Source organism: Balaenoptera acutorostrata, chromosome 2, assembly GCF_949987535.1.
Source record: "Balaenoptera acutorostrata chromosome 2, mBalAcu1.1, whole genome shotgun sequence".
NCBI lineage: Eukaryota > Metazoa > Chordata > Mammalia > Artiodactyla > Balaenopteridae > Balaenoptera > Balaenoptera acutorostrata.
The window spans coordinates 11894157-11921224 of NC_080065.1; the positions used below are offsets into that span (position 1 = coordinate 11894157).

Sequence of the window (27068 nt, forward strand, 5' to 3'; positions counted from 1 at the left end):
AGAGGTGAGCAAGGGGAGGTGGGCCTCAGGGCCTGTTTCATTCAGTGTGGGTGAGAAGGGCAGCTGCGGCAGCCAGCCAGGAGACCCCTAAACCAGGTAGGATTCACACGTACGCTGCCCTGGTCAGCATCCACCAGAATGGAACAGTTTCTCCTACCCTTGGACCCAAAACTATTGTATCGGAAAAGGTAGCTTATTTTCTCCTAGACCCAATTAGATTGGCTCAACCGTCCTATCTTACTTTGGAAAACAAGTTAAACAGAATCTTCTTTTAGCTGGAAACTGCCCACTGTCTAAACTCTTAAGTGGCTTTTGAACTGCCAACTGAAGAATGAGTTCACTAAGTGGTGCCGATTGGGCCACGGGAACAGCGCGTGCGAAGGCGTCGAGGTCAGACACGCCTAGGACAGACGGACAGGGGCGTGTGCAGGATGAAGGAAGCAGTCTGGGAAGGCAGGGCCCAGATTCCTTCAGGGAGGCCCGTGTTGCGCGCACAGACCAGCCTCCAGGACTTTAACGGCTTCCTACCTTGGAGGACACGAGGCATCTCGTTCCAGAGCTTCACGGAGGCCGTGCAAAGGAAAGGGGGGGGGGGTCCTTTGTGAATTCGCCGCTCACATTTGGCAGTCGATCAAAAGGCCCTTTCCTAAGGGAAATGTTCCGCTTGTGCAGCTGTGAGCTATCTGTTAATGCAAAGGGGGCGCCGAAGCCACACTGCTCAGGCGCGTTCGGCCCCCTCCTCCAGCACCGTCCAGAGGCCGGCTTCGGCTCGGGGCCTGTGCGCGTGCGCGACGCCAGAGGGGCGGGGCCCGCGCGTGTCTCGGTTGCCTGGATACCGCCGCGAAGCAGTAGCGGCGGCTTACGCGCCAGTTGCCGGGTCGCGGCCGTTGCTAGAACTGGCGGTCGGTCCTCATTTTCCGAGGAGCCCGAGGAGGAGCGGGTAAGAGCCCTCGTCGGCCATCCGCGCCTCACGAAGCCGGCCTCTCGGGCCAACCCCAAACCTAAGCTTCCGGCCGGGCCCTGGCCCCGGCCCCACCCCAAACCCGGGGAGAGGCGGGCGGCCCGGCCTGGCCCCGTTTAAACCCGGAACCCCGACCTGGTTCGGGATCCCGGACCTCGGTCCCGCCCCAGACCCCTGTCCCCGGCCAGGCTCCAAACTCGGGACCCGGGACCCCGGCCCCTGAGCCCCGTGGCCGCCGCGTCTCCCCCGCGCCCCAGGCTGACCAACCCGCCCTTTCTCGCTCCGCAGCACACCTTGATTCTTCCCAGCTTGGTCCTGGTCTGCGGAGAGCGATGCCGCTTCCCGACACCATGTTCTGCGCGCAGCAGATCCACATTCCCCCGGAACTGCCGGACATCCTGAAGCAGTTCACCAAGGCTGCGATCCGCACCCAGCCCGCCGACGTGCTGCAGTGGTCCGCGGGGTAAGCGCCCCAGGGACAGCGCCTGGGAGAGCCGGCCCGTCCCCGTGCCCAGTCGTGCCTAGTGAATCGTCCTTCCTGGACCAGTGGTCCAACGCTCGGGACACTCAGGGTACCGGCAAGACTTTCACTTTAGCATTGGTGGTATCTACCCCGAAGTATCTATCTAGGAAACATCATGGTTTATTGACCACGAGACCAGAAATTACTGCAAAATGCTCATTTATCTACAAAGCAATGACAGCTCCATTGTTGGAGAGTGGTATTTATGCAGGTAGACTAAAATTTATAAAGCAGTTACCCTGGGTAAAAGTTTCTGCATTGTGTTATAAAGTCAAACTATCACAGTTTCTTTATTTGTGAAATGATTTTTTACAAGGAGGAATCTTATGATTATGTTCCTTGTCTTCAGAGAATCCTCCAGGATTAGGTACCTGTTGAGTTTATTGGAACCAGAAGGACCGGTTCATGTTGGGGTAACCATCCCAAGGCTGCTATAAGGTTAAACTCTGCCCAGCTTAGTTCACAACACATGAGCCTTCGCAGTTTCTTGCAGCAAACATTCTAACCATTTCCAGGAACAGACATTAATACTTTAAAAGTCACAACTCAACAGACCTTAGAACCATTAAAATAAACCCTGTTGATTTTATAGGAAGGCTCTTTGTCCTTTTTCAGTAAACAGATTCAGACTCGGAAACTCAATTTTGTGGTGCCAAGAATCAGTATAAATTTAACTTAATTTTTTTTAGTAACTAGCGTGTCAAATTTTGCTGACCTTCCCTAAACCGTATGATCAAAGTGAATTCGTTTCCTATGACTGCTGTTAACAGATAACCACCAAACATGTTGGCTTAAAACAAGAAACGTTTATTCTCTTACAGTTCTGGAAGCCAGAAGTCCAAAATCAGTTTCCCCAGGCTACAGTCAAGATATTGGTGGGACTTTGCTCTCTCTGGAGGCTCTAGGGAGAGTCTGATCCCTCCCCTTGCCTTTTCCAGCTTCTAGAGCTGCATTCCTTGCATTGTTTGGCTCATGGCATACCTCCATCGCCAGTACTGTGGCATCCTCACATCTACCTCTGCCTCCCTCTACTAGGGACACTTGTGATTGCATTTAGGAACCATCCAGATAATCCAGGATGATTTTCCCATCTCAAAATCCTCACTCACATCTGCAAACTCCCTGTTACCCTGTAAAAGAAGATCCACAGCTTCCAGGATTAGGACCAGGATATCTTTGGGGCCCTTATTGCACCTACCACAAGAGGCTACTGGTTAATCCAGCACTTTGCCTTCTGACAAATGCTTCTGTCTATTGCTTCTGAAAGACTCTCTCAAGGTTCTTGCCCAAAATTGTGGCCTCTAGTATTAACCATTATTCAAGCCTAAATAAGAGATATAACTGATTCATAAGAGTTTATTTGTTCTCTATCAAACATTCCTAGATTTAATCTTTTTTTTTTTCTTGGAACATTATGTTTGGTAACACTTTAGAGACAACTATTTTAAGCTTCACTTTAATTTAAAAGGCTTAATCAAGAAATTTCTGAATGTTCCATGCTCTTAATTTCTCTTAAGAGCAGTTTTGGAGTTTAGGAGAAAAAGCAAGCATTAGCCATGTGTCCCAACTCTCTCAGAACAGAATCTGTTAGGGAGAGATGTCGTTCAGAAGAGGGTGAATTGGTCTTTGAAAGATTTTGTAGCGATTGGTGTTAAGACAAGGCAGAAGAGGAAACAGCATATAACACGAGGGCCACGACAGGAAGGGAAAAGCAGCAGAAAGCAAAGCAGAAAGCCAGGGTGCATCTGGAAGTGACTGCTGTGGAAGGTTCCAGCAGGCATTCAGGGGAGGGTTCTTCTCAAACGAGCCTCACCCCCAGCCTCTGCCACGACGCGGCGGCTAATTGGCTGTACATGATTATGTCATTGAGTCCTGAAGGCTTGGGCTCACGTGAGCCTTATACTCGAGGGCATGTGACACAAGTTGGCCTGGCCACTCAGGCAGGCTTCCTCCGCCTCGGCTCTATTGCTGCTTTGGAGCGACAGCTCTTTGGGGGCTGTGGGGCTGTCCTGTGGATTAGAGGCTCCTTAGCGGCCTGCTGGCCTGCACCCACCAGGTGCCACAAGCACCCATCCGCCCCAGCTTGTGGCAACCAGAAGTGCCTCTAGACGCTGCCAGTGCCTTCCTGGGGAGGGGGCGCTGCTCTAGAGGCTGGGCCGAGCCTGGTGATTGGCTTGACGGGTGATGAGGAGTAAAGACCACGAAATCGTTGAAAATCCTGATTAGGAACAACATGGCAAAGTGAAGCACCCCCCGCAGCCTGGCCCTTTAGGTCTTCAGGTCCACGTTTGTCTAATTGCCTGCCTTGTAGCTTTCTCTCAGACTGTTAAATTCACGAAATATGACTGGACTTGTCCTAAAAGCATGAAAACAAAGTCGAATTTGAGGGGTGGAGAGAGAAGAAGGGGATGAGATATAAAATTTCTGTTAGCCTAACAAATACCTATTTATCTACATTTTGTTACATCAGAGATGTTTCTATTTACTCATATCTTTTTAAAAAATTTTATTGGAGTAGGACTGATTTACAGTGTTGTGTTAGTTTCTGCTGTACAGCAAAGTGATTCAGTTCTACATATACATCTATCCATTCTTTTTCAGATTTGTTACCCATATAGGTTATTACAGAATACTGAGCAGAGTTCCCTGTGCTCTACAGTAGGTCCTTGTTGGTTATCTGTTTTACATAGAGTAGTGTGTATGTTCATCCCAAGCTCCTAGTTTATCTCCCCCCTCCGCCATTTCCCCTTTGGTAACCATCATTACTCATATCTTTTAAATTATTACCTGTGGCCCTGGATGATTTAGTGTTTTGTTTTCCTGGATATGTCATTTCTTTGATGGAGGTAAAGTCATGGGGGCAGCAAACAATGTGGCCTCAGCCGCCGGCCCCGGCTGACACGTGGCCGAGGGGAGTGAGTCTCGCAGAAGGACCCTGCCCGGCACCCTGCCCCCCTCCAGCCAGAGCCCAGGTGTACACCCCCTCCTGACTTGTTGCCCCAAACTGTCTCTGTGCCCCAGCTTATTCCCAATTTAAGCAGTAATATCCGTGTCCCAGAAAGGAACAATTAAGGGAGAAAATACTAAAAAACAAAACAAACAAAAAAAACCAGACAGGAAAAGTGAAGGGTAGGGGGAGGTCGGCACCTGACTTAGCCAAACAGTGATTTCCCTGCTCCGGGCGCCTTAGAGCTGAATAGGCGCAGAGATGCTTGAAATCAAGCCCCTCAAAAAGCAGGGCCAAGCCCCCCAACTGTCAAAGTGGCATGATGGACCATGACCTTGCACTCGGGTCATGCGGGGCCCTGACCTCCACCTCCTCCGGCAGTCTCAGGACTCTGATGGCGTTTGCTGAATAAGTGTAGCACCTGTTACAGGAGCCCCAGGAGCGCCGGTGGTGGTGGGGGGGGCCCTGAGACCGGGGCTGCCATCGTCCACGCTGTGCAGACAGAGAAACTGAGGCACGGGTGGAGGTGAAGTCGGAGAGCTGAGTGTTGGGGCCGGGACAGGAGCTGGGCCAGGGGACCCAGCTCTGTCCTCCCTCATCACTGTCGCCCTCTGGGTTCATTGACAGAAGGGCATGAATTCAGGGGCTGGTTGTGTGCTGATGAGCCTTCAGAGATGTCTGTCGTTGTTAGGTATTTTTCAGCTTTGTCAAGAGGAGATCCACTTCCTGTAAAAGACAGAATCGAAATGCCCATGGCCACTCAGAAAACAGACACAGGCCTGACTCAAGGACTCCTTAAAGTTTTGCACAAGCAGGTATAAGAGTTTGCTATCAGTCAGCTGAACTTGAGATAAAGCGCCGCAGAAAGCTCCACGATCGTCCATGCAAGCCCTGCCTCCCCTGCAGTAAACCTTCAAGGTTTATTCCAAGAAGGAATCTTGGATTCAGGGCCTTTCTCTGGTTTAAAGAACCCAAGATAGCTATTCATGATTATATAGAAATATAATTTCTTTTAAATACCGAATTAAGATGCAAGAGGCTGCTAGACTAAAAAAAAGATCTGAAAATACGAAATTTTAGACATGGGAGTTGCAAGATCCTTCTTGAAATATGTGTTTATAAAAACGATGCTAACGTGATAATCCGCCACCTTCTTCATCTGAAAGACAGATTGCCCTCGGGCGTCTGGCTTCCAGCCCTCCTGAGAGCCCTTGAGACCCACCATCTCACTTGGAAAGTTCATAGAAAGTGTATTTTATCTGAATGATTGGCTGTGTTGCTAAAAACAACATCAGTGGTATAACCCTGAGTTTTAAAGCGACTCGTCCCCATTATACATCTCGAAGTCCTGTGTTCCTGTTCCGCGTGCGGTGACTTTTGGAGACGAGATTTTCCCATGTCTAGTTTAAGGGAAAACGAATAACCACGGCAAGGGGTAGTTTGGGAAAAGAGACGCTAAAGTTGCTCAAACCTCTTTCACGCAGAATATTGCTAGCAGATCACAGGAGTTACCAATTTTCATAAAGTTGTCTAAAAGTAGAAGGAATAAATTTATTTTCAGTGTTGAGATTTACCCCATTTAACTGTTAGCATGTTTCAGGGTTGGATTTTATTTGATTTATTGAAGTTTTATTTATATTGTGAAGTATTTCAGGCAGACAATAGAGAATCATGCACCCCATGTCTATGTGCCTATTTTATTGTCATAACATTATGCCATGTTTGTTTCCCAGTCCTTTTTTCTCTTGAGAAGTAACTTGTTGCCAGTCTCTAGTTCCCAGCCCCCTTCTCTGCCTGTGCACCCCCTGTCCCCAAACACACACATCCCCCCCTCCCCTCCCCAGGGCTAATGGTGCAGTGAATTCAGAGTTCATCTTTGAAAGGGGATGGGTGCTCTGTTTAAGTCTTCAACAGCGTTATATTACTTCTTGGGGCTTTTAAACTTATGTAGATTGTGTCATGCTGTGTTTTCTAAACAGTGTAGCCACAAGGAATATGTGGAATTAGCAGATCTTGAGCAGAAATGGAAAAATCTGTGCCTGCCAGTAGAAAAATTCAGAGCTCTCTTGCAGTTGGATCCTTGTGAAAACAAAATCGAGGGGATAAAATTTTTAGCGCTTGGATGCAGCATGCTTGGTGGGGTACGTACCTATAAATAGCATATTAATAATTCTGTGTGATCATAGGCCTGGCTTAAAAATAATTTAGGTGTTTCAGTAACTGAAGGAACACTTTCATTACTTTAGTAATAATTTTGTCTTAGAAAGGCAATTTTTTTCAGATGTTTATTGTATTTTAGGCTTATAGTTACTTTACAGAAGTTAAGTACTTATGAATGCCTCAATTTAAAAGATGTTAACAGTAGACAAACCATATAGATACTGTTAAGATGTGTTTAGTTTTTAGAAGAGAATGCATCAGTGACTTTTATTAAACTACATGTCACTTGGTAAATGATAATATCTGTTTCCCTCATCTGTGCAAAGAGGCATAAAATTACTTTCTATTTTAGTTAAAATCTGTTATTAGTAACTAATACTGTAGATACCTTGCTGATGTTAAAAAGTATAACTCATACAACTTAGGAGTGAAGACACAGGGAATTCCCTGGTGGTCCGGTGGTTAAGACTGCGCACTTCCACTGCAGGGTGCATGGGTTTGATCCCTGGTTGGGGAACCATGATCATCCCACAAGCCAGGTGGCTCGGCCAAAAAAAAGAAGACGAAGAGGAAAAAGGAATGAAGACACAGACGTTCCTCAAGTTTGTGAACTAAGGGAGGTGGGTGTGGTAGGAAGGGGGTAGAAGTCTAGAATCTCTCTTTAGCCCTAGTATTTGAGTCACCCTGTGAGACACAGGGGTCAAGTGCAGGGAAAGTTACCACTCTAAGTTTGTGAAGAAAGGGGTTGAGAAAAGAGAGCTAGCTCCCTTTACTGCAGAGACGAGCAAAGTTTGCTACCGTCTCCCTTCCGTCTTTGGACCCCAGAGCACGTAACTGGCGAACTCTTAGTCCTCACTTCATGGGTGCCCTCATCTCGGGTCCACGCGTCAGCCTCCTCAATTCTGTTTTAACTTCTAAGAATTACTTTGTGTAACACTACCTCGCATGACCACTAACACAACTAACCACCTGCAGCTAACCTCCAACCCGTCCCCCTGCCGCCCACACCTGAAGCATCAGCTCCCCTGATCTCACGCTTCCCATTGATCCCATATGGACCCCAAGAAATACATCATTTAATTTTAGTTGGTTTTAACTTTCAATTGTTACTAATCTTATGGAACTTTTTTTCATTCCCAAGTAGATTTCTCTTTATTCATCTGTATCATTACAGACGCTGTGGTTCATTCATCTCCTCTGCTGTGTGAATATAGTGCAATTTACTGGTTCTGTTAATGGTCCCAGCAAGAACCTCTGAAACCCCAGTAAAGTGGGTATTAGGCTGGTCGCTCCCTTTTGCTGTGTACCTGCCCACAGGTGGTGTTTCTGATCAGCCATAGAGAGCGGTCAGCCCTGGGCTGGACACCTCAGACCAAGTTCCCTTCTCTAGGCTCAGAGGCCACCGGGGAGAATCCCAGCTGGGTTTTAATGGAGGAAATTTTTAAAAAAATAAATTTATTTATTTTTAATTTTTTTTGGCTGAGTTTGGTCTTCGTTGCTGTGCGCGGGCTTTCTCTAGTTGCAGCGATCGGGGGCTACTCTTCGTTGTGGTGCACGGACTTCTCATGGCGGTGGCTTCTCTTGTTGTGAAGCACGGGCTCTAGGTGTGCGGGCTTCAGTAGTTGTAGCAAGCAGACTCAGTAGTTATGGCTCACGGGCTCAGTAGTTGTGACGCACGGGCTTAGTTGCTCTGCAGCATGTGGGATGTTCCCGGACCAGGGCTCGAACCCATGTCCCCTGCACTGGCAGGCAGATTCTCAACCACTGTGCCACCAGGGAAGCCCTATTGGAGGAAATTTTATGTTGCTTTGTTCATCTGGAACTCTGGAAGCAAGATTTTTTTTTTTTTTTTTTTTTTTTTTTTTATCTTCAAATACTATATGCTTTAATAGTGTTACATTTCTTAGTGACTTCAGATTACAGAGAGAATTATATTACAGTAGGTATGGAGTTTTCTAGAATTTACCTAACCATATTGTAGTATTCATTTTTGTAATTATTTCTGAGTTGCAGTTTTACATATATAAGACATTATCTGCAATTTATTACTCCAGTTACATAAATTGGTCCTTTTTACTCGCTTGCAGTAAATACATGGAAATGTTATGAATAAGATCTTAGAGGAACTTTTATGTCATTTTAATGGGTTCGTGTTTGTATTGAATAACTGAATTGCAACTTTTTTTTTTTTTTTTTCAAACTGCAGATATTTAATAGGTCAATATAAATGTGAGATTATTTTGAATATTTTACCAGATTAGACATAGTAAACAAAACAACCATAGTTCAAATTGTATATACATATATACTTAGGTGGGTTAAGCAGTTTGATGGAAAGAATAAAGTTGAAATATATAAAGTTGTTTAGAGCCTTCCTACGATCAAAAAAGCCCTCATACAAAGAGGCATACAAATTGTGTTGCAAAACACGAGCTTGCTAATCTTTGCATAGTTTTGCATTTGCTATGCTATATATCAAAGAAAATTAAAGTACTCTCAAGTGAGAACGCAGAGTGCTCTTTACAAACTTGTGTTTAGGCTCTGGTCCAAAAGAAATTACATTTCCTTTTATGTAGATTACTTCAGTAACGATTGCAAATATATTGTTGGTAATCTTTGACAATACATAGAGAATAAAGTTTTGAGAAGTTAGTTGTCTTGAATTTCATAGAGAGAAGCTTTTGATTTCGGAAGGTGCAGATGGGCTAAGATTTTAATAATATAAAATTAATAACTAATATTTGATTTTATGGTTTGCTCCTCTAAACTTAGTTGTGAAATTTAGATTTTTATAATGATGAGAAATTAGACCATTTCATATTTGGGGATCCATCTTTGTAATTTCTACCTCCCTAATCAGGAGGATCAGCCACTAGATTTCAAACCAAACCAAGCCTGTTTTGCAAGATAAGACCTCTTACCGTGTGTGGGGTGTGACACTAGATGGAGACATTTGTTAAGGATGGAGCTTCCTTTCTGAAGTGACTACTGGGGAAGGGACAGGGAAACAGCACACACGCTTCTCTATTTTTCCTATAACGTGTCACTTATCCCCGTCAGCCAGCGTGGGGCCCTGCCCTGTCCCCTGAGTAAGCCACCTCTGCCGGGAGTCTTTGCTGTTGGCCTTTGACTCTCTCCTGGTGCCAGTGGCCCCCTTCTCACTGTGGAAAGCGGGGAACCTTTCATACTTTCATATCCAGGCGAAGTTCACAGCCTGAGGTGCCAGCTCTGCCCTGGCCTGCCCACCGCCCCCCCCACCCCAAGTGCAGGGCTAACAGCCGTGCTCTGGGTCCACGGGGGCCAGGAGGAGCCAGGCCCAAGGCGACACTTGCTTTGTTGATGCACCGAGTGCCCGCATTGGCGGGGTAGCTTGGAGATGCCCCCAGAGCACAGTGCCGTGACTTCTGGGAGACGCTTCTTCATGTAGTTTGGCATCTTAGCATTTGTCTTTATGCTTAAAAAAGAAAACCTTCAAAAAGGAGCAGATGAAGAAGTGAAGCGAGATGAGGAGGAGGAGTTTCTCGTGGATCACGGCTGTCCACCTCGTCGCACATAGGATTGCTGTGAAATTGGACTCTGGTCGCTGTGCCTGGACGTGTCGTCGCGACTCCTGCTGCCCCGTCCACTCCACGGCGTCTCACGGCTTGTGGCTCTTCCGTTGGTCTTCAGAGCCACTCTACTCAGATGAACCGAGTTCTCTGCAAAGACTGGAACCCCAGATGTCTGAGCCACACGCGTCGTTCGCCCTTCGTTCCTTCCACGGACGTTTGTCGGTGTGGCTTCGTGGGGGCCTCGCCCTGAGTGCTGAGCATCCCGACACCCCCTGCCCGTGGAGGGACGTCTGGTACATCCTCGAAGCCCCGAGCGCTGCTCTGGGTCTCACATCGAAGCTTCAAACGGGGTGGGGGAGCGTCGGGGGCTGGCCGTGTCAGTGGGCGCCTCTCCCAGGGTGCTAGTGCTTGCCGGGCGAAGCGAAAACAAGTCTGTGTTGTGACCTTCACCTTAGGTTTCCGCAGCCCCATCAGTGATCCTAAGCGGTACAGAGGTGGATCAACATTTTTCGTCTGTTTTTTCAAGTATGGAGATCTGTTTTGTAATGTAAAAACGTTGTGGCCCGAGTCCCCCTTGCACCCACACACGACTGACAAAGCCCGTAACGACAGACTACCCACCTGCCTCTGGTTCGGGTTTGAAAAGCCTTTGCACTTCTTCATTCACGAGAGCGTCCCTCCGTGTGTACAGCTGCAGACATACGCGCGTGTCATGTAATTTCCCATCAGAACGTACTGCTTACGAACGGCCAGCGTTGCCAGGGTTCTCACCACGTGCGGGAATGTTCGGAGCCCTTTGTTTGTTTTCTCTTTAGTCCTCCCAGCGGCCCTTGGAGGAGAGTCCTGTTCTCCGAATCGCAGGGTGGCGAGCTGTGGGGAGAGGCTCGGCGCCGCAGGTGGAGGTGGTCGGGCAGGATTCGGACTCAGACCACGGGCTCCGGAGATGCCGCTACCGGTAGACGCGGGGGACGGAGGGGCCCCTGAGGACGCCCCTGTCGCCCGGGGAGTGCGCCGCCCTCAGGCTGGGACACCACGTCAGAGTAACAACTCCTAGGCCTTCCCACTGATACCGTTTTATATCCTCACGTGATCCGCACCCCAAAAATCTTTGTGTCAGCCTCCCAACAGCTCCGGCTCTGGAGATCTCAGACCCGCACCCGCGCCCAACTGGAGTCTGGTCGCTCTGCCTGCACGTGCCGGAGCGACTTCTGCTGCCCCGTCCACAGCACGGCGTCCACTCCGCCCATTGGGTCTGGTGTCTGTGACCCGTCGAGATGCCCTGTGCGCTGCAGGCAGCACCTGGCTCGCTCCCGGCCGCTCTCCCTGGGGCCCCCCCGTTCAGGTTCCCGCTGGGCCTCTCGAGCCCATTCTGAGACGCCCACCCCTGCGGCCAGTGCAGAGATGTGGCCCTGACGTGAGTGCAGGCGTCCAGCCGCAGGCATGTTTAGTAACTACCTCTGCTGACGAGGCAGCTGATCGTGGGCCCCCGGGCTCACTGCCCCCCAGGCTGAGCGTCTCCTCTGTGGGGAATGGGGGAGTGGGGTCGGCGGATGCTGGGCCTCGTAGCCCCTCCGTCCCTTCAGCCTGATGGACTGGCTTCACTCCAGCACCATGTCCGGCCAACCAGAGAATGTGTGTCTCCCTCCCACACCGGCCATAAGCCCCAGGACCACGTTGTGAATTAGGAAAGCTGCGAGGATAAGGAAACGAAAAGGGTCGCAGGCGTTTTATTCTCTGGTTTTTTTTTTACATCTTCATTGGAGTATAATTGCTTTACAATGGTGTGTTAGTTTCTGCTTTATAACAAAGTGAATCAGCTATACATATACATATATCCCCATGTCCCCTCCCTCTTGCGTCTCCCTCCCACCCTCCGTATCCCACCCTCCCTATCCCACCCCTCAAGGTGGTCTCAAAGCACCGAGCTGATCTCCCTGTGCTATGCAGCTGCTTCCCACTAGCTATCTATTTTACATTTGGTAGTGTATATGTGTCCATGCCACTCTCTCACTTCGTCCCAGCTTACCCTTCGCACTCCCCGTGTCCTCAAGTCCATTCTCTACGTCTGCGTCTTTATTCCTGTCCTGCCCCTAGGTTCTTCAGAACCATTTTTTTTTTCAGATTCCATATATATATGTGTTAGCATATGGTATTTGTTTTTCTCTTTCTGACTTACTTCACTCTGTATGACAGACTCTTGATCCATCCACCTCACTACAAATAATCCAATTTCGTTTCTTTTTGTGGCCGAGTAATATTCCATTGTATATATGTGCCACATCTTCTTTATCCATTCATCTGTAGATGGACACTTAGGTTGCTTCCATGTCCTGGCTATTGTAAATAGGGCTGCAATGAATATTGTGGTACATGACTCTTTTTGAATTATGGTTTTCTCAGGGTATATGCCCAGTAGTGGGATTGCTGGGTCATATGGCAGTTCTATTTTTAGTTTTTTAAGGAACCTCCATACTGTTTTCCATAGTGGCTGTATCAATTTACATTCCCACCAACAGTGCAAGAGGGTTCCCTTTTCTCCACACCCTCTCCAGCATTTATTGTTTGTAGATTTTTTGATGATGTGGCCATTCCGACAGGTGTGAGATGATGTCTCATTGTAGTTTTGATTTGCATTTGTCTAATGATTAGTGATGTTGAGCATCCTTTCATGTGTTTGTTGGCAATCTGTCTATCTTCTTTAGAGAAACGTCTATTTAGGTCTTCTGCCCATTTTTGGATTGGGTTGTTTGTTTTTTTGATATTGAGCTCATGAGCTGCTTGTATATTTTAGAGATTAATCCTTTGTCAGTTGCTTCATTTGCAAATATTTTCTCCCATTCTGAGGGTTGTCTTTTCCTCTCGTTTATGGTTTCCTTTGCTGTGCAAAAGCTTTTAAGTTTCCTTAGGTCCCATTTGTTTATTTTTCTTTTTATTTCCATTTCTCTAGGAGGTGGGTCAAAAAGGATCTTGCTGTGATTTATGTCATAGTGTTCTGCCTATGTTTTCCTCTAAGAGCTTTATAGTGTCTAGCCTTACATTTAGGTCTTTAATCCATTTTGAGTTTATTTTTGTGTATGGTGTTAGGGAGTGTTCTAATTTCATTCTTTTACATGTAGCTGTCCGGTTTTCCCAGCACCACTTATTGAAGAGGCTGTCTTTTCTCCACTGTATATTCTTGCCTCCTTTATCAAAGGTAAGGTGACCATATGTGTGTGGGTTTATCTCTGGGCTTTCTATCCTGCTCCATTGATCTATATTTCTGTTTTTGTGCCAGTACCATACTGTCTTGATTACTGTAGATTTGTAGTATAGTCTGAAGTCAGGGAGCCTGATTCCTCCAGCTCTGTTTTTCTTTCTCAAGATTGCTTTGGCTATTTGGGGTCTTTTGTGTTTCCATACAAATTGTGCAATTTTTTGTTCTAGTTCTGTGAAAAATGCCATTGGTAGTTTGATAGGGATTGCATTGAATCTGTAGATTGCTTTGGGTAGTATAGTCATTTTCACAATGTTGATTCTTCCAATCCAAGAATATGGTATATCTCTCCATCTGTTTGTATTGTCTTTAATTTCTTTCATCAGTGTCTTATAGTTTTCTGCATACAGTTCTTTTGTCTCCCTAGGTAGGTTTATTCCTAGGTATTTTATTCTTTTTGTTGCAATGATAAATGTGAGTGTTTCCTTAATTTCTCTTTCAGATTTTTCATCATTAGTGTATAGGAATGCAGGAGATTTCTGTGCATTAATTTTGTATCCTGCTACTTTACCAAATTCATTGATTAGCTCTAGTAGTTTTCTGGTGGCATCTTTAGGGTTCTCTACGTATAGTATCAAGTCATCTGCAAAGAGTGACAGCTTTACTTCTTCTTTTCTGATTTGGATTCCTTTTATTTCTTTTTCATCTCTGATTGCTGTGGCTAACACTTCCAAAACTATGTTGAATAATAGTGGTGAGAGTGGGCAACCTTGTCTTGTTCCCGATCTTAGTGGAAATGGTTTCAGTTTTTCACCATTGAGAATGATGTTGGCTGTGGGTTTGTCATATATGGCCTTTATAATGTTGAGGTAAGTTCCCTCTATGCCTCCTTTCTGGAGAGTTTTTATCATAAATGGGTGTTGAATTTTGTTGAAAGCTTTTTCTGCATCTATTGAGATGATCATATGGTTTTTATCCTTCAATTTGTTAATATGGTGTATCACATTGATTGATTTACATATACTGAAGAATCCTTGCATTCCTGGGGTAAACGCCACTTGATCATGGTGTATGATCCTTTTAATGTGCTGCTGGATTCTGTTTGCTAGTATTTTGTTGAGGATTTTTGCATCTATGTTCATCAGTGATATTGGCCTGTGGTTTTCTTTTTTTGTAACATCTTTGTCTGGTTTTGGTATCAGGGTGATGGTGGCCTCGTAGAATGAGTTTGGGAGTGTCTCTCCCTCTGCTATATTTTGGAAGATTTTGAGAAGGATAGGTGTTAGCTCTTCTCTAAATGTTTGATAGAATTCACCTGTGAGGCCATCTGGCCCTGGGCTTTTGTTTGTTGGAAGATTTTTTTTTTTTTTAATAAATTTATTTATTTATTTATTTATTCTTATTTTTGGCTGTGTTGGGTTTTCGTTTCTGTGCGAGGGCTTTCTCCAGTTTCGGCGAGCGGGGGCCACTCTTCATCGCGGTGCCCGGGCCTCTCACTATCGCGGCCTCTCTTGTTGCAGAGCACAGGCTCCAGACGTGCAGGCTCAGTAGTTGTGGCTCACGGGCCCAGTTGCTCCGCAGCATGTGGGATCTTCCCAGACTAGGGCTCGAACCCGTGTCCCCTGCATTGGCAGGCAGATTCTCAACCACTGCGCCACCAGGGAAGCCCTGTTGGAAGATTTTTAATCACAGTTTCAATTTCAGTGTTGTGATTTGTCTGTTTATATTTTCTATTTCTTCCTGGTTCAATCTCAGAAGGTTGTGCTTTTCTAAGAATGTGTCCATTTCTTCCAGGTTGTCCATTTTATTGGCATAGAGTTGCTTGTGGTAATCTCTCATGATCCTCTGTATTTCTGCAGTGTCAGTCGTTACTTCTCCTTTTTCATTTTAATTCTGTGTCGCAGGCTTTTTAAAACTGAGATTTGGAGTCAGTGCCGCTGTGCGACCCTGAGCTCAGGCCACAGGGCGGGAGAGAGACCCCCACGGTCCTGACTCTATTCAAAGGGTCAGTCAGGATATTGTCCACATTGCTATTTTCCTGCAGCTAAAAGGGACGTGGTGGGAGCTGTGAGGTGGCTCATGGTGTCGTCACGAGAGCAGCTGTAATTCTGAAATTGGAAAAACCCACGGAACTGGTGCTGGAGATGTTCAGGAGGCCGCAGCGCCCGTGTTTCTCACGCGTCTCCACTTGGATTTGAGATCTGGCTCAGGCGTGCACGCTGGGCTGCGGACACTGTAGCCACCTCCTCCTGGACGAATTTCCAACCAGAGAATAATGGGCAGGCGGTTGGAGAAGGGGGCGCTGGCCAGGGAGGGGTCCGTCCTTGTGGCTGGTGAGCAAGTAGCCTTGACAACCCACCACCCTTGGAAGTGAGAAATCTGTTGTAGGAAACAGAGTCTCCAAACCAGGCAAGGTGCCTCATGAATCCTTTTGGGTGTAAAAATTGCTGCAAATCTTTTTGTCAGAAACGTCAACACTGGTAATGTCATCTCGCCTTTGCAGAGGGAAGTGATGGCAGAACACTTTGATGTGTTTTTTCCTTAAATAGCTCTTCCTCGGAAGCGCTGGAACGTCCGTCACCCAGCGCTCCTGTGCAGGCTCCTCGCCAGCTGCCTCCCCCCACCGCCCCAGGCTCCGCGGTCCCACCCTCGTGACGACTGCCCCCCACCGTGTGGGCTAAAACAGCAGCATCTAATGTAGCAACACGTCCCTGAGACGTTTCAAGCAAGGAGCCAGTAAAATACACAATTTTGTTTTCACCAAGTCCTCCCTCGGGACAGCCTTTTGGGGGCCCGGCGTGGGCAGTGGTCCTTGGAGAAATGAATGCCATCATTTTTCTAACTAGAGCATCGTTCTGCCCGCAGAGCTGGGCTAATGTCAGGACTGCACCATTGCCCCACCCCCACCCCGGTGCATTCTGTCTCAGCAGGGCCATCGGTCAGGGTGGGGCATGGCTGGTAGCTTTGCAGATGCCCCGAGTGTCAGCTGATGGCAATGGGGGAGATGTGCTCCTATGGTCCAGCTGAACACCTGGAATCCAGGCACATGTAAGCCCTGTCACTCGCTCCCAGAGCCAGCCCAGTGACTGTTGGCGGTGGTGGAATGTGGTGGTCACAGCCGAGCCCAGGAGGTCGGCTGCCTGCGTCCCGTCCCAGCTGGCTTACCTGGGACAAGTTACTCAGCCTCTCTGGGCCCCCTTGGCCTCATCTCACGAGGTTACCGTGACGAGTAAATGAGATGCCAAGTCAGGCTCTCAGAGGGTCCCTGGAACATGAAGGGTGCCAGCCATTCGCAACTTCTGTGCGAGAACCTCATTTCGGTCCCCCTGCCTTTCCCCTCCCGCTGCCGGAAGCACACGTGATTTTTCTCTGATATTGACCATGAGAACCTGGTCCAGCTCCTGGCGCTCGAAGAAGCAAGCTGCCGTGTTGTAAGAGGACCTCAGGGAGACCCCCGTGTCAGGAACTGCAGGCAGCCTTTCAGAGCTCAGGGGGGTCTCCGGCCAACAGCCGGCAAGAGGCCAGCCCCCTTCCAGTCCTACAGCCCCAGAGAGTGAGATCTGCCCTTCCCTAAGGGCGGCCGCAAGTGGATCCCTCACCAGTCGAGCCTCTGGACGAGAACCAAACCCTGGCTGCCACCTGATTGGAGCCTCACAGAGGGCCCGGCGAAGCAGTGCCGAGGCTCCTGACCCGCAGAAACTGAGAGAGAATGAATGTGTTGTTTAAAATTTACACAGAGCTGGCTCCAGCCCTTTGCGTGTACTTCCCCCACAGTCACTGTTCTGGTCAAGCAGGTCTGCGTGTGACTTTCCCTAAACCTGCACCTTTCCCCTGGGGACTGTCCTCTGTGGCCATCCCACTGGTTTTTTCTTGCTCTTTCTCCTTGTGAGCGCAGCCCAGATTCATTCCCACAGGAGCTTCTCTGGAGGGTTCTAGTCTGTCTCCTAGGCTTGCTGTCTGAGCTCTGTCCTCCCGACAGGGGCAGCCGCTCGAAGTTAGCGCCACCAGGGACGTCCCAAGTCATTCACATTTTTTAAAAAAATTTTAAAATTCTTTTATTTTTTTTCCCATTAGATTTTTTTCTATGAAGGTATAGTTGATTCACAGTGTTGTGTTAATTTCTGCTGTAAGAGTCATTCCCATTTAACATAAAGTAAAATCTGGGGGATTCCCTGGTGGCGCAGTGGTTGAGAATCCGCCTGCCAATGCAGGAGACATGGGTTCAATCCTTGGTCCGGGAAGATCCCACATGATGCAGAGCAACTAAGCCCGTGCACCGCAAGTACTGAGCCTGCGCTCTAGAGCCCGTGAGCCACAACTACTGAGCCCACATGCCGCAACTACTGAAGCCTGCGTGCCAAGAGCCCATGCTCTGCAATGAGAGAAGCCACCGCAATGAGAAGCCCGCGCACTGCAATGAAGAGTAGCCCCCGCTCGCCGCAACTAGAGGAGGCCTGCGTGCAGCAACGAAGACCCAACGCAGCCAAAAATAAACAAATAAAATAAATAACTCTATTTAAAAAATAAATAAATAAAATAAAATCTGGGAATCAAATTTTTTTCAGGCCAATTACAATACATCCCAATCAACCTTTTCTTTTTCTTTCTTAAGGCAATTATAAATTCCCCTAGTTCTTAATTCAGACCAAGAACGTACTTTTGAGAGAGCTTCTGTAAAATGTACTCAGGTGTTTATTCTGCTGCTGTCTTTCCTTTCAGTTTAGTGAATCCCGGTAGTAACCTTTTCTCCACCTGGTTTGTGGTGTTTCTAGTCATTGAACACTGCGATGAAGCACCTGTGTGAGATCCTGACCGCTGACCCCGAGGGGGGGCCTGCGCGCATCCCCTTTGAGACTTTCTCCTACGTCTACCGTTACCTGTCGGGACTCGACTCGGATATACCTGCATCGGACACGGAGTCCTACCTCTCCTCTCTGAAGGACAGCGTGTAAGTGCTCGCGGGCCCAGGAACGCAGGTGTCTCGGTGGCGGAACGACTTCCTTCTTCCCATTCTTCTCTGCTCTCAGATAACGTGGTACCCGCGAATCCGGCCTTTTGTAGAAGGGAAGGCAGCACACGCTGTGCCCCGAGGTGTCACTTAGTGAAGCCGAGGATACCCGGGCCTCGGGAGGCTGTGCCGGTCTCTGCAGACTTCAGAGGGAGACAGCTTATCCCGTCCTTAAGAAACATGTATCCAAAACGCATCTTGATTCTTAAACACGGGATGTCACATGGTTTAAAACCGGGGCATGTTCAAAAGTAATTCATTTCTCAACAGTGAAACACCGAATGGGTCCCTGCAGGTGGAGGGCGTGAGTGAGGAGCGACCCCGTGCCCCCTGCCCTCCCCCGCCCTGTGCTGTGCTGCCTGTGTGTGGGGGGGGGACGCGGGGGGGAGGGCCGCCCCTCTAAGGGTGGTGACGGTGCTGCTCCGGGCAAGCCTCTCGGCCCTCCCTGTCCCTCCCTCCAAACCCCTTCCTCCCCTCCCCCCTTCAGAAGCGCACCCCCTTGAGGACCCCGCCACCGGACTGGGCCTCCAGACCCCGTCCTCCCATTTTTCTTCCGTCGTGTCCGTCATCCACCGACTTGGCAACCTCTCCCCTCCTCCTTGAAGCTGCGGCGCCTCGGTCTCTCTCCTCCTCTCCACGCACCCTCGGCCGGCCCCGCACTCTGGCCTCTCGGACCTCCATCTGGAGGCCGCGTTCCTTCATCCTCCTGGGCCTCCCCGTCTCCCCAGACACCACGACTCCCTGGCCCGCTCCTCGCCCGTCCCAGGGGAATCTGCCCGCCGCCAGCGGTCGCCCCTCCCTGAGCCTCCTCTTTCCTGAGCCCTCCTCCTCCCCCCCGCCCCGCACCGTGCCGCCCGCTCACCGATGACAGGCCCGAGGAGGGGGCCTGGCGTCCTGCTAAAGCCGTCTAACCTGGGGACCGTCCCCTGCTCCTGCTCCTTCCCCATCAGGCCCCAGAGCGGTTCCCACTCACACACTGACCAGAGCGCTCCTGTCCCCCTCCCTCTGGCCAGCCTCCGAGCCCAGCCCTCCGTTCCCCTCTCCTGTCCCCTTCCCGCGGGGACCCCAGCCCCTCCTGGCACGCGGCCTCTATCTGGCCTCTGACCTCCACACTCGGATGTCACAGCGCCCGCTCGCCCTCTCCTCGGCTGTGTAGGTGGGTCCGCTGCACACGTCAGGCTTATTAACACGTCCCAAGAGAACTCCACGTCCCCCCGGACCTTCCCCTCCGCAGTTCCGCTCCCCCGCTCGTGGACCGCGTCACCGTCCCCCCACTAGGTCAGGACTAGACGTGGGTGACCCTCGCCGGAAGCCCCTTCCCCCGACCCCTCCCCCCGGGACCCGCTGCTGCCCCTGGTTCTGGCCCCACCGGCCCTCCCGCCTGCACCCCCCCAGCTCGGCCGTTCCCCAGACGGCGGCCACCGTCCTCGGGAATGATGACTCGAGTCACGTCCCCGCCACGCCTTCCCGGCCTCTCGCCCGCCCGCAGGGGCTGATCCCTGCCCGCCCCGCCCCGCGTTTGCCTGCTGAGCGCTGCCTGTGCGTCGCTCCCGCCCGCGGCACTTCAGCCACGCGCCGCCCTGGGTTTGGAGAAGACAAAGCTCGCCCGACTCCAGGCCTTTGCCCTGGTCTCAGACGCCCCGCCCATCTGCACGGCTGCCGAGGGTCCTCAGCTCGGCGAGGCCTCCCCTAAGGGGCTCTGCCCATAAGGCAGCACCTTCCGCCGCCGGTCCCTCCGTGAAGCCGTCTTCCGTGCTGTGCGTGGAGCACAGCCGTGCGGCGGGTTCAGCAGCCTGGGGTGGCATCTGCACGCGGAGCGGTGCTGGGGGGGCATGGGTGGATGCACCCCACGGGTGGTGATGGAGGGACACGGGGGCCTCTAAGGAGTTCGGGTTATGGCTGGTGGCACTAGGGAGCCATAGAAGGTCTTAGGGAGCGTGGTGGTGAATTTTGGTTAGAAGACCCCTTGAGTAGCAGATGTAAGGAGACTAGCTAGGAGGCTTCTGCGAAGGTCCGGAAAAGAGCTGACAAAGAAGGGAGAGGCTTTTTAGTGCTGCTTGGATTTGGTGGCTGACTGGAGGTGAGGAGTGAGGGGAGAGAGCCTTCCAGGACTGCCCAAGTGGCTCCCGCCCGAGTGGATGCTTGTGTCTCTCCCAGGAAGGACCGGGGGCGGCAGGACTTGTGAGCTGATGGGCCTGTGGCGGGGTCGGGGCGGGGGGCCGCAGGGCGTGTCAGGGAGCTCAGACCCGGGCTGGCGTCCTCCCAGGGGGACGCCGGGAGTCCCAGTGTGAGGAGAGCACCAAGCGTGGGGCAGCGGGAGTCCGGCCTTTTGGAGGCGGGGGCAGTGAGTAAGGGGGACCTGAAGCAGGAAGAGTGACGCGGGGGAAGTGATGCCAGGAAAGGCTTGGGGGGGGGGCGGGCAGTGAGGGGCCTTGTCCAGAGCGGCAGACCCCAAAGCTGTCCCTTACGCTGGCCACAGAGGTCACTGTGCCCCTGGCACCGGTGCTTTCCGAAGAGTGATGGGGACAGAGGAGCTGAAGTGTGGCTGGGGTACAGCTCACACTCCCAGGAACGGGGAGGTAGGCTCGACCTCCACAGGGAGGGGCTGAAGGTAAAAAGAAGGGCATTTAACTGCCGGCTGGGAGGTCGGGGTTTATAACCTGGTGTTTGAAATACAAAGACAGTAACCGGATTCCCCTGCTGCGGAGCAGAGGTTCGGCTCCCGGCAGCGGGGGTGGGGGGACACCCGCCCCCAGGAGGGCAGGTGCTCAGGGAGATGGTCCACTCCCCATCCTCCCCGTCGCCAAGCGGCCACAGTGGGAGGCTCTCCCACACGTGTGGTTCCCCTGGGCCCGTAAGAGGTTGTTCCTTTTTACGGTAAAACATGTTTTAGAAGCACTAACTTGTGTTCCTTTTACTTTAAAATATGAGCCCTCAAGACAGCTCTCATTTTCCCACTGAGGTCGGAAATCAACATTGTTACAGTTCAGTGTTTTTACATCTACTAAGTTGCTAGTAGAAATTTACTAATGTTCACCATCTTTTATTTATAGATAAAAAGTCAAAAGATACACTGTTATCAGTGCCAAAGTTTCATAGACTTAAGACAGTCCTTTGAGTTTTACTGGACCAACGCTTAAAATAGAAAGATACTTTTGTAATACAAGTGACTAAAATTTGAGTTGTCAATAAAGAAAAAACTGCAAACATAGTACTGAGTTTTTCACCTAGAAAGATATGTGCGTTTTTTGTAAAAGAGAATAGAGTGATTAATTTTTAGAGGTAAGAATTACTGATTTGAGACCATAAATGATCAATTTTTTAAGGTAAAACTTATAAATTATACTGTATTCCATAAAAATTGTATTGTGTGCAGTAAGAAATTACTAATAAGTGTCTTTATCTGTTTCCAATTTAGAGTCTCTAGAAAGAATGGCATGATAGGACTTTCAGATTTTCTTCATCCTAAAGAGGAAAATTTAGAAAACCTCGAAAAGAAAACTCAGAAGACATAGGCCATTAATACAGAGAAGAACACATTTTAATGTCAAAATAGTGCTTTTTAAAACCTTGGCATCAAATACAACTTGTCATTAACCACATGCATATGTAGTGTGAGTTTTTCTTGTAATGGAATGTGACCAATGCATCATGGGGCCCTATTTAATGATTATTCTTCACTGTGTTCTCCTAAGAACCTTAAATGCAAAACATTCATAGCAGTGAAATGATCTGAGGAAAACAGTGTTTGGATGCTGCAGAGTAGGGAGGGGAATGGGCAGTTTAAAATCAGCGGTATCTCTTCTTCTTTCAAAACTCCTCAGCATCCGGAAGGCAGATGCCCTCTGCTCCCTGGCGGCCACACCTAAGGCTCCCTGGGAGGAGAGCCTTCCGCTGAAGCTGGGTCTTCTCTGTGACAGGAGGGCCTGGAGGACTCACCGGCTGGAAGAGCATCCATGACTGGGAAGCAAACTGGACCATCAACTTGGACCAGCACTTGGTCCACTGGACAGAGAGAAGCATTGAGATCCTTTATTTGCTTTCTTGATATAAAGTCTTCAAAATGACAGTGTCAATGAATACATCTCAGATTGTTTTTCTGAGAACTTGGGAATGGTTTGGCTTGTTGGCTCTCTGCAGATTTGTTACCATGCTAGTAAATTTCATCGGTGTTCAAAGACTTGTGAAAACCCAAAGTTAGGAGATGCAGTTGTTATCTAAAGAAGTGTGTCATTTTTTGCACTGAAAGGTGTGAAGCATATTTTTCATCTGGACACTAAGCTACTGTATGTGAGATGATCTTTTTCCTGGACTTACAGTCACCCTTGCAGTGAACAGACGATATAGAGAGACTATTCGTAAAATTACAAGAAACTTTTCAGAGTTGGCATTTTAAGAGCTTTTGCAATTTTTGAGTTGCTTTAAACCTTCTCAAAGTTTGATTTCCCCAAAGAATTTAAGTATTTTTCTCCTTCTAATCATAAAGCCTCCATGCACGGGGTTAAGTGGAAAGATACCTTAGGTTTTGTATGAGTGCAGTGGTAAGTCGTGTGGAGTGACCAGATGTGTGCAGGGGAAGTACTGCAGCAGGAAGGGGCATGCAAAGGAAGCGGTGTGCAAAGGAAGACACACAAACGGTGCTTGGACATCCCGTGCACCTGACACAGACCCGACAAAGGCGCAGAGGGTTTTGTGTTTTTTTAAGCCAGACAATCAGCCACCTCAGGAGGCACACGTGAGGCAAGAGAGCACAGGACATTTGCATGTGACAAAGAGAAGAGATGTTGGCCTGCTATCAGGGGACAGAAAAGGGACAACTTAATACGATGCATTCATAGCCGCTCCTCAGAGGGCACCACGAACGGATGGAGGACTTGGGAGAGGCTCCCCGCCCGAACTGGGGTGGGGGCAGCTCTGGAGAGTGACCTGCCTGCGGGGTTTGCAGGGACTGAGCTGCCTGGAGTGTCACTGGACCCACTGGAGGTCGGCAGGGTACCTGGGTGAACAAACTGCTAGACTGCTGTCCAAGTTGGGCGTGGGACTGACAAGGAACGTTGAGGTATAAAGGCCGCAAAGTAGCATCCTCAGGCAATATTGTTCCAATGAACCCTTCCTGAGGAAGCTGCTAGAGAGTTTCAGACAAAGAGATTGGGGAGGTCAACGTAAGGACCAGTGTATACGGAATGTATATTTCTCCACAGAACTGAGACTAAATGATGGTGATAAAGGATGTGCTATCGTGTATAATGGCTGTGCGTGCTGACAACATAGGGACATATCATCTATCGAATATCGGAGACTGGGGGGTCTATATGAAAAGAATCAGCTGATTGATTGTCATATAATTATTAACCAGAAGTAAACCAACATTCATATCAGTTATCTGGGGGATGGAGAGGGAAGAAGAGTTTTCTAGCCAATTTCAATACTGATCATTGTAGAGAACCAACACACATAGCCTGAAAAGAAAAGACCAAGGATATTATCTAGAGATACCTACGGTAATCATTACAGCAGAAATACAAGCCTTCCTAAATACCAATATAAATAGACAGGTAGGTAGGTAAAAAGAGAGAACCTCTGAAAGCTGAACCAAAAAATGTTTACATATAGGAGGGAGGCCGGGAGGGAACAGATGGAGGAGGCTTGAAGCTGGTCTTCTCTGAAAGTCCCTTTTTGTTGATTTTGGAATCCTGTAAGTATTTTACATAATTATAAAACAAAATTACATTTTAAAAAATCCCTGAAACTTGAAAGTAAAATGAAACCAATGAACTTGACTGTGTATCAAGTCGGTGGTATAACCACAGGAACTATTCCAAGTGACTTTACAACAAGTCACTTGAACATTCCTAGTGGAATATACAGTAACAAACAAAAGTTACAAAACAGTTAAAAATCCCAAATTGTTTTCAGTGATCAGTGTTGGCAGTAATGGGATAAGTGAGTATTTCGGTGGCAGTAAGAACCTGGATTTTTGTCCAGGAATGGAGGAATGAAGAAAGAAAGATAAGGTTAAGTCAAAATCCTGTGGTCCTGAGTTAGAACTGGAGCATCTGCATGAAATCATCATCCCTGTGCAATGGAAAGGCCTAGAAGCAGCGATGCATCCAGTCATCGGGGAGTACACCCAACAGCCAGCTGTGGTCCTTAAACCCCTCTATCCACGGAAAGGAGCTGGGGCTCCTTGAAGCAGAACTGATCCGGGTCTTGGGTAGGGAATGTTCGAGGTGAAGCCCAGGACAAAGTGTCGTACTAGCGACAAGCTGTAATGGACTTTCGGGTTCGTGTCCAAAGTCAAGTTGAATGAACTTCCGCTTGCCCTGCTCTTCAGGGATCCTTCCCTATGACCGTCCTCCAGCAATACAGAAGATTCCTTGCCACTTGCCAATGGTTACACCATTTTCTCCATTTCCCTCTAAAAATGTGCTCTCTGGAGTGGACCATGAGTCTCTAAACAGACCCCACGTCAGAGAGGAGAGGGCCCCTCCCGTGCGGTCGCTCCCCAGGAGCCAGGCCTGCTGCTTCCCGGAGGACCCTGCCGCCTGGCCCAGCGGGAAGGCAGGTGTTCAGCCATCAGAATGTCACCAAGTTGGCCTCAGAGCTGCTTAAACAAGGTGCCCTTCTAGGGGCCTGAGGACCGAGAGTGGGCCCCTCCCAAGCCTACAGGGGCTGCGCCCATGACTACTTTGGGGCCTGTTTGCTAACAAGTGTCTGTCCATTGGGCAGAATTTGGGGTGAGACTTGCTTTCACTGTAACTGTCTAGTGAGGGGGGCTACGGGGGGATGTAGAGCCAGCACCTCCTCTTGTCGCTGGAGGCCACCCCCTTTCACCAAGAGAGCCTCATCAGATTGCTGACCAGCCAAACTGGCTTAGGTCAAGAAGATACATTTGGGTGGAATTTTATAAGACTGAGAATAGATGAATATTGCCATAAATAAACTTGCTAATGGGGACATCTGAACTCAAAAAACATAAATCAGGGGATACTGTTTCACTTTACAAAAAATCATGTGTTAACACAACACTGTAAAGCAATTATACTCCAATAAAGATGTTAAAAAAAAATCATGTGTGTCAGTAATGAAAGAGAATGAAGTGGGTAAACGGATAAATAAACTATGGTACATCCAGACGATGGAATATTATTCAGCTCTAAAAAGAAATGAGCTATTAGGCCATGAAAAGACATGAAGGAACATTAAGTGCATATCACTAAGTGAAAGAAGCCTATCTGCAAAGGCTACATGCTGTATGTGGGACATTCTGGAAAAGGCAAACTATGGAGACACTAAAAAAACATCAGTGGCTGCCGGCGGGGCGGGGAGGAGGGGGGCGGCGATGAATCGGTGGCGCACAGAGGATTTTTAGGGCAGTGAGAATCCTCTGTATGATACTATAATGATGGCTACACGTCCAAACCCATAGACTGTACACCACCAAGACTGACTCTAAGGTAAGCTATAGCCTCTGGGTGATAAGGATGTGTCAGTGGAACAAACGGACCTTGGTGGGGATATGGATGGTGCAGGAGGCTCTGTGTGCGTCTGTGCAGGGGGTACACGGAATGAAGTACTGACTCCTGCTGCGGCGTGGGTGCCCATAAACCGTCCTGCTGGCGAACAGGCTCTGGGGTTTGTCCCTGGTCTTAAAAAGCAGATCTTTCTTAAGAATGACTTTGTCGTGGAACTGGAAATGGCATTCCCTCAAAAACTTTTCAGTCCCCGAAATCGTTTTGGTCAGAGTTAAGGCTCTGTCAGGGCCCTAAAGTTCAAACAAAAAGAACTTGACCCAGAAATATGAACTTGCCTTTGTCTTGTTGATGCCACCTGAACACATAGGTTATCTGCTGGGGGCGGTGGGGGGAAAGGGGGTGCCGGGAGGGGAGTTTTGAGACCAAAATGAAAGTTCTGTTTCTGAGGGTAAAGGCACATCTCAATAGTCAGACCCAAGCTGGGTTTCCAGAATGTTCTTTAGAGTTGACTCTGGATCAGCAGAGTTGAAGGTGGATATCCCTCTATTGATGGTCCATAGGATGTCCCAGCAAAGGATACTGAAGCCGATCCCACAACCGGACGATGGTGCTGTGCCCCTGTCCCTCCGCCATCAGGCTGTAGGGTCTTCCTCCGGGTCACTCTCAGTTCGGCTCCAGCCCCTCAGAGGCTGGGCCCCTCGGTTGCCTGCTGCCGCTGGGGTCCCAAGTGCCCAGAAAGGCTGGGCCCCATCAAGGTGGAGGGTGAACTAACTTTGCAATTAACAAAGCATAAGGGGAAGCCACTTTTCTGTCCCATTTTTGCCGAGAGCCTCAAGTATCATGTTCCAGCACCTAATCCAGCCACGTGCTGCTGGGCTTCCACTCCGGATGGTCTGCTCCTCGGCGCCCAGCTTCCTGGCGTCCAGACAGCCCGCCTCAGCTCATTTCCTGTCCTCGGGCTGATGTGGACTCTTAACTATGACACAGCTGAATCATCGTTATTCTCCTTCATGCCGTGCAGTTATTTCTTTTTTAAAATAGCCGTAGGAAGATTAGCTTTCAATCAGATTGTCTTTGGAGGGCTCACTCAGATGGTTTAATTAATAACTACAAGCTTTGTTGCAAGTACCGTTACGTGTTGGATAAAATAAACTCTTCAAGCGACTGGAATTTTTGAACTAAGGAGCTCTAGACAGAGAAGGATCCTGGGCTGCGGTCCAGGAGGGCCCAGACTGTGAGGGGCTGAGGGA

At 49.0% G+C, this 27068-nt stretch overlaps 1 protein-coding gene across 2 annotated transcripts; it reads left to right on the forward strand.

Annotated features, from left to right (window-relative positions):
- Positions 1-805: 805 nt before the first annotated feature.
- ROPN1L (rhophilin associated tail protein 1 like) lies at positions 806-25372 on the forward strand. 2 transcript variants are annotated; one of them, XM_028168034.2, is made up of 6 exons: positions 806-940; positions 1250-1424; positions 5123-5246; positions 6411-6572; positions 18108-18283; positions 22264-25372. In XM_028168034.2, exons 2-6 carry the CDS (start codon positions 1294-1296, stop codon positions 22301-22303), a joined length of 633 nt encoding a protein of 210 aa, XP_028023835.2. In that variant the 5' UTR covers positions 806-940; positions 1250-1293; the 3' UTR covers positions 22304-25372. The 2 variants fall into 2 exon arrangements, with proteins under 2 accessions (XP_028023835.2, XP_007188317.3); XM_007188255.3 differs by lacking the exon at positions 22264-25372 and adding an exon at positions 21762-21938.
- Positions 25373-27068: the final 1696 nt, after the last annotated feature.

What these genes read in the sequence shown, in the direction of transcription:
- ROPN1L (XM_007188255.3), top strand. Translation starts at nt 1,294, where the DNA reads ATGCCGCTTCCCGACACCATGTTCTGCGCGCAGCAGATCCACATTCCC. An exon ending in GTGCTGCAGTGGTCCGCGGG is followed by an intron (nt 1,425 to 5,122) that starts GTAAGCGCCCCA and finishes TGTCGTTGTTAG; the next exon opens with GTATTTTTCAGCTTTGTCAA. An exon ending in TCCTCTCTGAAGGACAGCGT is followed by an intron (nt 18,284 to 21,761) that starts GTAAGTGCTCGC and finishes TTTCCAATTTAG; the next exon opens with AGTCTCTAGAAAGAATGGCA.